The following is a 13447-nucleotide window of genomic DNA, read 5'->3' as shown; positions in this document are numbered from 1 at the left end:
TTTATGTTAATCCTAGCTAAGACTATAAAAGTTACTTAAATCTCACTCCCATTGAAGTCCATATGTTCTCAGAGTGAAAAATGCAAATTTTTCTCAACATGTGATGAAAAGGGATTAAGAATGGTCACCAAGTATTTTGCATTTCTAGCCACCTCAATATGAATGTCCTGGTTAAATGTGTCTTACAATTGATACATGAAAGTATAAATCATAAATTGCTGTTTCGGAGCTGGTTTTGGTAAGCAGTGGAGCTTTATAGAAAGAATAGAATTCAACTTGAGATTTGGAAAGAATCTGCATTGTGATTTAAATGGGTAAACACAAAAGGTCTGTCATGACAAGGTTTTGTTTCAAAAGACTTTTGAAAATCAGAAGCTAATGAAGTCAAGTGGATTTAAGTAATCCCCTCTGCATTTTAATTTAAGCAATTATCTGAAACTGTATTTTCTGCTAATGGGAGAAATTGTGGTAAAAGGCTCCAGACATAAAAGTATGAATAACTGTCTCAAAAATAATATTATGGAGCCAGAAAACTGACTGACCAAGAAGACTGCACTTTGGAAATCATGAAGTGGGGAGAATAGCAGAAAGAAGTAGCAAGAGTTGCCAGAAGGTGAAGCCGAGTGGAACCTTGTAAAGACATGAAAAAAAATGTTGGACATATGAAGAAGAAAAACAAGGGAAGGAGAAGTGTGTCTGCTTTTTAATGAAAATGAAATCCCTATTCAGAATAGTACAGGATCAGTCCAAATCCTTAAATTGCTCTTCCACTTTGTGAAAACCAGGGAATTTGAACTGGCAGGCAAAGGAGGGTTCCCAGTAGCTGTGAAATACAAAATTCATTATTTCTCTCAATTCTCTCTGCTTTGAACAAACACAGAGGGGGAACAGTGGTTCTTAGAAGTGCTTTTAAGATCAAGTTTTCAGTGCATTTCTCTTGAAGTTGTTATTTGCAGATATTTCTGATAGTTGCTTCTGTTATAGAAGAGGTGTGTTTTTGGGGGCTGCTCAGCCTGGAGAAGAGAAGGCTCTGGGGAAACCTGAGAGCTCTTTCTTGTGCCTAAAGAGGCTGAAAGAGAGCTGGGGAGGGACGTTGAACAAGGGATGGAGTGACAGGACACAGGGAATGGCTTCCCATTGATCATCCGATAATGATCGGATATTGGGAAGAAATTCTTCCCTGTGAGGGTTGCCCAGAGAAACTGTGGCTGCCCCATCCCTGGAAGTGTTCATCCAGCTGGGTGGGACTTGGAGCAACCTGGGATAGTGGAAGGTGTCCCTGCCCATGGCAGGGGGATTGGAAGAAAATGAGCTTTGAAGTCCCTTCCAACCCAAACCAGCCCATGACTCTAATTGACTTTCTATCTTTACACCTTGCTCATTATGTTAGAATTTGAAGCGACCAATTCTTCTTGGTGGACTGAAAACAGACAGATTACACATGCCAGTATTCCTGGCAGTAAATGTGATGCTAGAATTGGCCAGGAAAACAAACCATGAGCAGAATAAAGTATCATTCACCAGCTGAGTGGCTGAAATACTTAGGACACCTTGAGCTAGCGAGTGCTTTTTTAGTTTGTTGTGTCTTGCTCCTGGTATTTGCCAGTGATAAGCTAAGCTTGAGGTTTGCAGTTGCCTTGAAATTGGTTTTCTCAGTAAAAATAAAGATAACAGGGAGGTCCAGTGAAGAGTGTCTGAGTCCTAACAAAGCCTGAGGCAGCTCGGGGTACACAGAGAAGGTTTCCTGACTGCTAAAGGCTTTCTGACCCTGTCCAGCTCTGCAGCCTCCTTAATGATCCACCTGATAGCTGGTTCTGCTAAACTGGCAAAATAATTTGAAATTATGCCAAAGTCACGGATTTCTTTGTTAATTTGACAATACAGTATGTGCTGAGAGGGCTTTTTTTCCAACCTACATATGCATCATTGCAAAACTGATCATTTTGTGAATATGCAACAACACCCTTGGATTACTGGTACTGGAGTTACTCCTCCTAAACACTCCACATAAACATTTCTGGCTATTTTGACTTCTGAATGTTCTGTGAAGGCTTTCTAAAAATGAGTGTCTAATCTGGCTGGAAGTGCTAATGACAGAAGGAAGTTGATATTTGTGTGCTGCCTGGGCTGTTAACAGGCAGTGTGGGAGAATAGGGAGTTTTACTGCTGTTAAAACGGGACAGATATGTTTGCATGGAGGAACAGTGGTAATTCCTGTCTTAACCTTGACATATTGGGAAGATAAGCATGGTTTTGCTTTCTGTCATTGTTGTTAGTTGGAAGATGTATTAGAAATGTTTTTTTTAAGACTATTCAGTCACTTTAGACAGATGTTTTTATTCACAGTTCTTGACGGCTTGTTCAGATTGGGGGCATCTTAGAGATACTGCTTCTCAGGCAGTTTTTATTTTCATATGAGTGTCTGTCTTCCAGGGACTATACATTATGTACAGGCAGATAATTCATGTTTTTTAAAGTATTAGTTTAGCTAGTCTCTGTGCTGCTCTAAGTGGTTATTTGTACCCTGAAAATAGTAATAAAGTGCTAGATACCATAGTTAATATAGTTTGGTTTACTTTTTACATTCAGTCTACTATTTAAATTACATCTTTTTATATTGAAGTTGGTTTTTTTTTTTGCTTATTATCAGACTGAAAGAATCCACTTTATTATGGATAGTCTAAGTTATTGTATGCAGAGATTAAGATACAGCTACAGCTGGCTTGTTATTGCCAGGTAAGAGAGAGAATGGTGATTTAGGTTTAAAATCTCATATGGAGGTATAAATTGTTTTGTTTTGCTTTTTGTATTGGAACACAGTTCAGAAATTGAGAGAAATGAGGAACTTAGAACAAATATTCCTGAAAGAAGTTAGCCTGTGTTTTTTTATTATAACTTATTCAAAATGTTGTTAGATATCCTCTCTGTAATACAGCAGAAATAATGTTGATGCTAAGCAGAAGTTAAAAGGCAGAACTACTGCTTACATTTTGAAGCTTTTTTTATTCCTTGAGAATTGTCTGCATTTCATAGATAAAGACCCTTAGTGCTACTGAGTGACCAAAACTCTTAAAATGTCCCTCAGCTAATAGATTTAAAATAATTCTCCAAATGTTTTAATACACAGGCCAAAACACTTCGGAAATTAATCCAACAAACGTTTCGACAATTTGCCAACCTCAATAGAGAAGAAAGTATTTTGAAGTTCTTTGAGATTCTCTCTCCAGTGTACAGATTTGACAAGGAATGCTTCAAGTGTGCTCTTGGTGTAAGTAGAGGAATGTCACAATCACCAGAATGCATTCTAGAGTTTTAAGTCCAATTGTTTTTGCTTGGTTATGAAATAAGTTTTTGCTTGACTCCTGTTCTTATGTAGAGACAATTGGATTTCTTTAGCAACAAATCGTATTTATTGATTTTATTTAGAAATTTCTCCAGTGACTGTTTAAAAAAATCATCATTCATTAGTTGGAGTAAGAATTGTATGTAAAATAAAGTATTTTTATAGGTGCTTTGTTTGTGAAAGTCAAGTACTTTTTCAGCTGTTTCCATAAAGAAATGAAACTTCTCAACTTATTTTGGTAATTTTTCATCTAATACCTGCTAATCTGTATCTATTTCAATCAAATTTTGAGGAAGTACCCCAAGTCTGGAAGGTTTGGGAAAATGGAGACTCCAGCAGTAATTAGAACTTGAATATCAATGTTCATGAGAAGAGGAAATACAGGAAATCCATAGTTCTCTTGTAGACCTAAGATAAAACTCATGGAAGTGCAGTTTTGAGTAGCAGAGATCCCCAGGAAATGAGTCATGATGGGTTTTGCCAGTTACAGAATTACTCGATTTTAATATAGTTTTGTTTGATGAGTTGAAAAGCTTCTAGATATTAATTACTAAAACCTGTAATTACTGCATTGGATGATAGTGTTCTATAGCAAGGCCTTGTCTTACTACTGAAATTCTGCCCTTTCTCCTTTGACTCCCAAGTCAAGCTGGATTATTTCAGTGGAACTGGCAATTGGCCCAGAAGAAGGAATCAGTTACCTGACAGACAAGGGTGCAAATGTAAGTCTGCTTCTGTTTTGTGGGTTTTTTTCTCAGTCACTGTGTTAACAACCATGACCTATTGTGAACTGGATGTCACAGAAAGGAGAGTTACCAGTCTGACCTCAGCAGAGCTCTCAGCTCTTAGTCAGATACTAATTTATGATTTGGGATCAGAGGAAAGGCACTGGTGTTAGGTACAGAGATAGGGTCAGCTTTAGCACTGAATTTGTTGGCTTTTCTACCCAGTGAAGTGCTCACTTGCAGAATTAGAAACATTGGTGGGTACCTTTTACCAATGAAATATGTGAATTATTCTGAGTTGTTCTTTTTCTTAGGAATGTGTAAATGCAGGGCTTGTTTAACCAGTTGGTGAACACATTTGTGCAGGCATTTGTGCTTATTTATTTTCTTTATACCCTTCACAGCCTTTTCCTTACTTGATTCCAGTTGTATTTCAGTATTTCCTGTGCACCCCACCCCCATGGTGCAAGGGAGCTCTGTCCAGACAGATACTTCAGCAAAGTATTTGGGAATTTTACAATCCCAACTTAAACTGAGCCCATGTCCAGCTTTCTATTGAAATGAGTTCAAAAGCACTGAAAAGACGGGGAAATCAGCAATGCACAATTAAGAACATACCTTTTCCAGCAGTCTGGAGGGATGTTTGGGAATGTGTCAGCGTTGGGTTCCATGTGGTTTTTTCCTGTTGAGTTTCCTCTGTTGACATCCAAGAGGTTGTTCCCACTTCGGTGTGCGCCTGGCGCTACTCAACAGTGACCTCTGTGGGCACAGTGGAGCTGCATTCTTCCTCCAGAAACTGGATATTTGTGTGTGTTCTGAGGGGTAATGAAACTCTAGAAAGAAACATACAACAGATTTCTGCACATGTAGTTTGGGGATCAAAGTCTACCTGTGCTTTTGCAACCTCAGGGATAAAGGCAGGCTACTTTTCTGTAATTTGGATTTTTTTTTTTCTCATTTTTTTTGTGTTGCCTTTCTGCAGCCAACCCATCTAGCAGATTTCAATCAAGTGCAAACCATTCAGTATTCAAACAGTGAAGACAAGGACAGAAAAGGGATGTTGCAACTCAAGATAGCAGGTGCACCTGAGGTATGTTATTTATATTGTATATGGTGATAAACTTGCTACTTTGTTTTTCATTGCAAGGAGCAGGGTGCAGCATACTCTTAATGTGGATATTCTCTATATTCGACTTTTGTTCTGGGTTTGGTTTTTTAAAATCAATTTAAAGTTCATTACATGTTTTATGTTTTGCATCTGGTGCTTGTAGACTTTGATATTCATAGAAGCAGCTTAATATAAAACCAGTAGCTCTTAAATGCAATTTAATAGCAGCCTGTGCATATGTACTGCATCCTAGAGAGGAAACAGGGCATTTCCACTTTTATATAAAGGGGAAATGTGAAAGAAGAAAAATTTGTTCTCATGTACTACATAGAAGCAGCGCTGGAAGTTAAATCAAATCTTTTCCTTGGTCCATTGCATCAGAAAACAGTGGTAGAGCAGGATTGAGGGAGAGAGGCAGATCTGTGCAGAGGATGATAAATATTGGTGGTGTTGACATTAATAGCTTGTCTGTATGTCTCTCATCTCTTTCCACTATACATATTTTATTTTTAAAAAAATATTCTTTGAAATTGGGAAGGGCTGCTTTTAGGCAAAGATTAAATTCCTGCAGAGAGTGGGGAAAAAAGATACCACCTGTGAGAGCTTTAAGGAATAAGCAACTTCTTCAGAATTGTCTTAATTATAACCCTGAAAGTCACAGCAGTTGTATTCAACAGTGGTTTACACTTCATAAGCCCAAATTAACGCTACATTCAGGTGGAAGGTTTTACCAGCTGTGCTTTCTGAACCTCCTGTTTGAAATTTGCTGCACAAAACTTAAAGCAAGAATCTTTCTCTGGTTCCCTACTCACCCACATTCTTCTGTTTACACTTTGCAGGCGTGTGTAAAGTTCTGATGCAATGACACAGCTGTTCCACTCAGTGTTTGCATCTACAATAATTCCTCTTTGTTGGTGCCTTGTTTTTTTTCCCTTCTGTAGCCTCTGACAGTGACAGCACCGTCCTTAACCATTGCAGAGAACATGGCTGACCTGATCGACGGCTACTGCCGGCTGGTGAACGGGGCCACGCAGTCCTTCATCATCAGGCCTCAGAAAGGTAAGGACACCTCCATCTCAGAGCTGCTCAGAGGTTATTTTGCATTTGAACACAAGACACAAGGTAGCAGAAAATCCCTCACTTGGAGGATCTTTTCTTTCAGGGAGGATCCGTGAGAAACATCAATGGTAAAATTGTCACTGCATCAAAAATTGCTTAATGGTTAATAATTAAGACTGATGTAAGAAATCACTGCTTTACACTAAAGCAAAAGTTAACTAGCAGAAAGTGGATTAAAGGCACTCCTAATAAGGGTGTGTTATCTTATAACATGATTTCCAGTATACAAATGGAAGTTCAGTGAGGTTGGTTAGGATGCATTTGGATAAGGTTCTGACTGGTGATAATTTTTTAATTAATGCCTTTCTCCTAGATACTCAAATGTCTCAATTTAAAAAATAGAAACCTTGAGAGGTCTCATGAGTTTCTTTTGTAAAATAGAACTAAAGCAGAGAAATATTTTATAGTGTCTGTCACTTGTTTTTTGTAGCATCTCGCAAGGTGTGAGCAGTTAAACAAGGTTGCAGGTACACCTCATTTTAGAGAGAAGTTAATTAAATGTAATTAAATTTTTTTTCCAGTTTCAGACGGTCTAATTATTGAAAAACATGCAAGCAAAGCTTCTTAAGAATGAAATTTTCTTATTTTGTGTTATTCTCATCTTTACCCACGGAAATTCATCCAACTTTCCTGCTTTCTGAAAGAGTAAACTATTTCCTTCTTCCATGTTTGTAATACAGGATAGTACACAAATGATCCCAGCATCTCTCCAATGTGAAACTGAGTCTCTTTTAGCCACATTCTTGCTTTTCTCTTCCACAGGTTTTCCCTGGGGTGATGTTAACATAATTAAGGTCTTCTCCAGGTCCATCTATAAGATCCTACCTGTGTGTGGCTCAAAAAATTCCCAAACTTAAACTTGGTCATTCAGTAACAAAGCAATGTGATCTTAGGGTGTTAGATGTTTTGACAACACATGGTAATTGTTACTCTTCAATTTGGATGTTTTTTTGTTATTTCTGACTCTTAGTATGTGAGTGACATTTAGCTCCAGCCCAAGCAACTTTGTTAGAACCTGTGTGAGTTGTGCAGCCTTATCTCCACACAAATGAAAATCTTCCCTCAAAACAAGCTCAGCTCTCCAAGCCAACCTGGTGCACAACCTGGGGATGATGAACCATTGGCTCCAAAATCAGACACTAAAAGCATAAGCTAGCATCTAAAATAGGCATCACAACCCAAGATTTCCATGTCTCTAGACTAGTGTGTTCCCATGAGTGGAGGTCTTTCGTACCTCTTCTTTTCTGAGAAATCATTGTTTGGGGTTTGCTATTATCCTTATTATTCACCCCCAAAACTTTCTTTCTAATGCCAGTGGATTGGCCGTTTTTCAGCCTGAACTGTTGTAGCCACAGTTGATCTTGTAAAACTTTTTCATGTCTACACATGACCTCTTCCCTGAATTAATGGTTAACTCTGACTCTGTCTCTGCTTTTCCTTTAGGGGCACATCTGGGCTTTGTCCAGTTCTTGCCACTTCCACACTGGTGGTGGTGCCCATCAAAATTGACCTGTTCTATTTGCAATTTTTCTTTCTAATTCCTGTTTTGTTCTGACTTGACTTTCTTAGCAGCAGCTACTAGATCTTCTAGGCTGACTGAGCTCTCTGAGGGGTAGTATCTCTGGTTTTCCTGTGCCCTGCACTGAGGTTTCTGATAGGTGTGAATGCAGGATAAATCAATGCTTGTAAAATGCAGGGTGTTTATTTGTGTGCTATTCTTATAACACACAATTTTAACATGGAGAAATGAGCAGTGATTGAACAGGAACATCAGGTAGCACTTTGGGAACACTCCTCTTTATGCATACATGAAGAGAACCCCTGTAGTTACAATAAATTCTGGCTTTCTTTTGTCTGAGATTTCTTTTTTTGAAGTTCATAGCAATACGCAACATATTCATTAAACATTTCATAGGAGAGCTGTCCCCTTCATGATCTGCATTCCCAGATCCCTCCCACAGTGAGCTTTGATTGTGTAAGACACATCAGAAACAAATCATGGAGCAACTCTTGATCTCAGGGATGTGTTTTATCCCCCTTTTGAGCTTTCCCATCCTGTCTTTGTTGTAAATTTATGTTTATTTCAAGTCTCTTCATAAATTGTCCTTCTTGATTACTAACAGAGCCTGATTTTGTGATATCTGTCGTGGTATCCATTCATGATCCAGTTCCTCTTAAATTGGGGAGAGCACATGGTAATGTTTTAAGACGTGGACAGCATTTGGCATTTTTCTGTTCAATTTGTTTTATTTTTCATAAATATTTTGATAGACAGGTCCCTTTAGACTAATGTGGAAATGTTACACTTAATAACTGTGTTTCTATTATCACACTTATCTTTTACAGTCCAAGAGCACAAATGAAAAAATTCGTAAAAAGTTGAACTGATTATCAGCTTTTAGGTTATGAGGTTTTTACAATTTTCTACAACTACTTGAAAGAAGGTTGTGGCCAGATGAGGGTTGGTCTCTTCTCCCAGGTAACAAGTAACAGGACATGAGCAAACACCCCTAAGTTGCTCCAGGGAAGGTTTAAAGTGGATGTTGGGAGAATTTCTTCCCCAAAAGGGTGGTTAGGCATTGGAACAAGCTGCCCAGAGAAGTGTTCAAAAATACAAAATCTAAATAGGTTGTGAAGTTCTCCACTTAAGTCCTTTTTGTTTTCACCCGAATTTACCCTGGGCATTATTTTAATTTTAATGCAATGCTGACATGTGTTCCTGTTCTTAGGATACTGTTACCACTTTAGTTTGGCCCCTCACTGATTTTGCTTTCACAGTAATTTCAGACAAGTGAGGACAATTTACATTCCCCCTGGCACCCCCAGCCTGGCTGGTACCTCTGGAGCTGCCTGGGTTCCATGTGTCCAACATGGAACTGTGGTCAGCATGGAAACACTTGGACAGTCCAGTGGAAACCCCAGTACAGCCATGCATATCCAATTTCTTTAAAAAAATACAGAATTGAGAAAAAAGTTGTGAGTTTCAGCTTGTGAAAAACAACATATGCCTTAACTGGGATGCTATTAGTAAAGAAACTTTGACATCAGACCTGCAGGGGTACTAATAAATATATGGTATTTTGTTTGGGATATAAATTGTAAAAGGATGAGCACCAGTTTGGGCACTAATGCCTGAAGTGAGCAGTTTGTATCCAGGGAGCATGAAGGCATCTGCAAGATCAGGAGTTCCATGCAGATAAATTTTTTCTTTAATTATATCCAGTGGTAGAGGAGGCATAGAATCATGGAAGAATCACAGAATAGTTCAGTTTGCTGATACGTTTAAAAATCATCTATTTCCAGCCCCCTAGTACTACAACCCCTGTGCACCTCTGGTACTACTTAGTAGTGTATGAGTTTTTTTGAGCCTGAATACTTTTTTGTGTTTTTTGATTTTTATTTTTTTTTAACATCTGCTTGCTTTTCCAGCTTCCTCTGTCCATTTACATCCCAGCACTTGACACATGTCTCCAGCACACAAGCAGGGTGTCCCTGTAGCCTGTCCCTGCAGGCACCAGGCTGTGGCATCCAGCCACTTCTGGCTGGACCTTCCTTCTTCCCAGGGCTGAGCCTGCCTTGCCCACACCTCCCAGCCCCATCAGCCCAGAGGATGAGGGTGCAGATATCTTGTTCTGATGCAAATGAGCACAAAGCCACTTATATCCTGAGGAATTCAGCAGGGGATAGTGAAAAGGGGGATGATCAGATAAAACAGTTTTGGGTGTGGTAGACCCATGGGTGCTGCTTGATTTGCCAGTGGATCTGGAAGCAAATATTCATTTAACTTGGGTCAGAGTCTCTGCTTTTCTCTGTCTATCCCCATCTTTTCCTTATAGTTTACCAGACTGCTTCAGTTCTTCTCACCTTTCCTTCACTTTCCCTTCAATTCCTTCACCTTTGCTTTGCTTTTCTTCTTCAAACTGATTGACTACATCGTACTACTACTCAATTTACTGTGTAAGACTTCTATTTACATTCTCCTTATCCCACAAAGGGCCAAGAAAGGATTTGCTATTACAGTGGAATCAAGATTTTGTTTTGTTATGAATTTTTATGTTTTACTGCCACCCTTGCTTTGCACTGATAGATAGGAAGCTGTTGAAAAAGTGGAACAGAGGCTTACGGGAAAAGAATGAGATTCTCTTCTTTAAGGAAATTTAATACCACAGTGGAAAGTCAGGTTCTCTCTTTATCTCCTTTAGATCCTCTTTGATAGGTAGTATTTGACTTCAGCACACACCAGCAGTTGCCACCTGTGGTGTTTCTCACTTTTTTTAGGAGGAAAAAACAGTCAGATCTCATCTGAGCTCAGTACCTTGAACATACGAAGCATTGTGGCCCTGCAAGTGTTATGAAATCATTCCTATCAAGTATAATGAAATCATTCACTGATCTTTCTGAGTCCCCAAATATGATACTTGACAAAAAAAAAGCCCTTGGGGAAATTAAAATTCCATCTTTAGAATGCAGTTTGAATAGTGTGCAGTTAACATGCAGTGGAGCTACATATTAAAGAGCAAGGAGAATTATTTTGAATAGCTGCTTATTAATTGTGCATCCATTACCTTGACTTAAAAATACAGAATGATAAGGTTAACTGTGCAATTTAGTGAAGTTCTTTTAACACAGAGGAATACTCTATGTTCCACTAGTAACATGTGTGATTAATCAGCACCATCTAAGCATTAAATCCATTGCCAAGTGTAAGAGCAGCATTGGAACAACCAGCAGTAGCAGCATCAACTGGTGTAAACCAGAACCCAGGATGATTTAATAACTAATGCTGACAGCTGTAGGTGTCATGTAAAAATGAAGTTTCTTTTGAGTGTTCTTTATGGCCCTGGGGAGGCCTGCATAGCAGTAGGCAGGACTCTTGTGCCTGTTCTTTCAAGCTTGGTTTGAAACTGGGTTTTGCTCAGTTTCGTCCAGGTTGAACCTCTCATTCCCATTACATTCTCTTTTTTTGGATACCCGTTCCCCAGTCTTTCACTGCCAGGCTGCACCTCCACACCATTGGTCTCATACTTGTTACTCCACACTAGCTCTGAGGATCCTTGCCTTTCGTTTCCTTCCCAAAAGATATCATTTTCCCTAACATATCACAGTTCCTTTATCTCCCACCTGCTTACATAATATTACTGTCCTTGCTCTGACCCCCAGTTCCAGGTGCTTGCTCTTGTCACCTTGGTGAGCTGCTCCAGGGCTTCAAAATTGCAGCTTCTGGTTTCTCTTCTTTTCTCCAACTTCCTTTTCCACACCCTCCATCAGACAGATCAAAACAGACTGATGTAGTTGAGACAAATTATGCTTTTCTACCTAGCAGCAAAAAACAAAGAACCAAAATAGTCTATTTTGCCATGTTGAGTGTGGCTTTTGGGTAACAGGCATCTGCTCAGGCCCTTAATACACAAAGGTGAGACTGTTGTTTACACCTATAATTCCTGGAAATTTTAACATGGGAGAAAAACAAATGTGAATTTACATGATTTTTTTAAAACAGTGTAGGGGACACAATTTTCTGCAAGTGTTGCCATTCTCTCAAGTCACTTTATCAGAGCTACATTGATTTAGAGAGTGAAACACTTATGAATAACCATCTTCTCTCCTTCCCTGCATACTCCAGTCTACTGAAAAGGTGTTTTGCTAAAGGATTAGTAACCCCCCCCCCAGGAATACCAAGGGTTTTATCAAATCCAACAGGAAAAAAAAACCCCCTTGAATATGTACATTCAAGCTCCTATATACATTATCATTTTCAAAGAAAGACTGGCAAGGTTTGAATATAGCATACAAAAAGCTGACACTCTCTGGCACAAGACATTATTATTGTATAGTCTCAAGCCAGTGTGAAATCAATATGATAATATGTACTTTAATGATTTATTTCAGTTGTCTTACTTGAAAATCCAAGCTGGATTCAATTGTTTTGTTTATGTGTTAGCACATAGGACATCTTGGAGATAGAAGAAAAGCATTTCTTACCAGAGAGATGAGATAGTGTCACACCTTCTGCAAGTGATTTATTGGAGTTATTTGTTAAGAATAAAAAAGAGCTTTTATATTCTGTGTACGTTGTTTCCTCAGATGAGAGTTTGCCTAAAGGTCTGTATGAGTGGGTAGAAGGAGTTGTTGATATGCTGCTCTTTATATATGTATGTAACATTCTTTTGAGTCACCTCAGTTTCTCTGAGAGAATGTAATGATTATTGTTTCAGGCATGTCTGTATTTCACTTTGAGAGAGGTTATTTGAAAACTTGTAAAAGCTGTAATCCTGTTTTCTTCTTGTTTACACAGAAGGTGAAAGAGCTTTACCATCAATACCAAAGTAAGTTTTGTGCTTTCTTTTCTTATATATTAAAAAAATGTTTTGAAAAATAGTGATGCTTTAGGAACTTCTTGTATGTGCCCATTTTTATTGTTGCTTTTGGATTCCAGGACAAATAGCAGATAGGGCATAAAAAGCTCACAGTAGTATTAAACTACAAAGATATCAGAAAGGAAATCTTTGCATAATGCATCTATCATATTTGACAATAACAAAAGAAGGATGTTTTGGAAAATACTTGACTGGGATTCAGGGTGTTTCTTTTGAATCGATGAGTAAATTTAATTATAGAAGTGATGCTGAACAATTTTTGAATCGTGGTTTCAATCTGTGAATCAGTCTGTGGTCATCTTTTTCCTAGTTGTCCCCTTTTTGGATTATGTGAAATACAGAAAAGACACTTTTTGCTGCCATCATAAATCTGTCACATCACCTTTTCTTAATAAAACTTCATTAATGGGGCCAGTTGAAGTTGGGATTTAGGTTCAGTGCAATAAGGAATAGCAGTTATTAATTTAAATATTAATATTGCATAATAAATATATCTTTATTGTTTTAGATATAGAAAAACTATTCTCCAGTAATAATTGTGGATACCTAGAAAACACCAATCCTGTGTCAGGCAGAGATGTGTTTTTTCCCCCTGGTTGGTTTTATGGTGATACTTTTAATAAAGGTGCCCTGACACAAGTTATCTGCATCTAATAATCCTTACAAAGTGTGCTAAGATACCTCTCTGCTTTTTTCTTCTTCCCAAACTTTAAGGTAAATAATAAATCTCTGATTTTACTCTGATTTAGACTATTCCTTATGTTGTTGTAGTTGG

The 13447-nt window shown here is 38.3% G+C and overlaps 1 protein-coding gene across 13 annotated transcripts in view; it reads left to right on the top strand.

The window, feature by feature from the left end:
* The window catches only part of PTK2 (protein tyrosine kinase 2), a 190985-nt gene that overhangs the window by 121050 nt on the left and 56488 nt on the right, over positions 1-13447 (top strand). For all 13 annotated transcript variants that reach the window (XM_033512470.1, XM_033512471.1, XM_033512472.1 and 10 more), the window contains 5 exons: positions 3128-3268; positions 3988-4065; positions 5051-5158; positions 6118-6235; positions 12591-12621. In XM_033512470.1, coding sequence (XP_033368361.1) covers positions 3128-3268; positions 3988-4065; positions 5051-5158; positions 6118-6235; positions 12591-12621 — 476 coding nt within the window. The remainder of the gene's footprint in view (positions 1-3127; positions 3269-3987; positions 4066-5050; positions 5159-6117; positions 6236-12590; positions 12622-13447) is intronic.

The sequence above is a fragment of the Parus major genome, chromosome 2 (assembly GCF_001522545.3).
Source record: "Parus major isolate Abel chromosome 2, Parus_major1.1, whole genome shotgun sequence".
Lineage (NCBI taxonomy): Eukaryota > Metazoa > Chordata > Aves > Passeriformes > Paridae > Parus > Parus major.
Note: the sequence above shows the minus strand (reverse complement) of the source record. Positions and strands in the feature narration are given on the sequence as shown.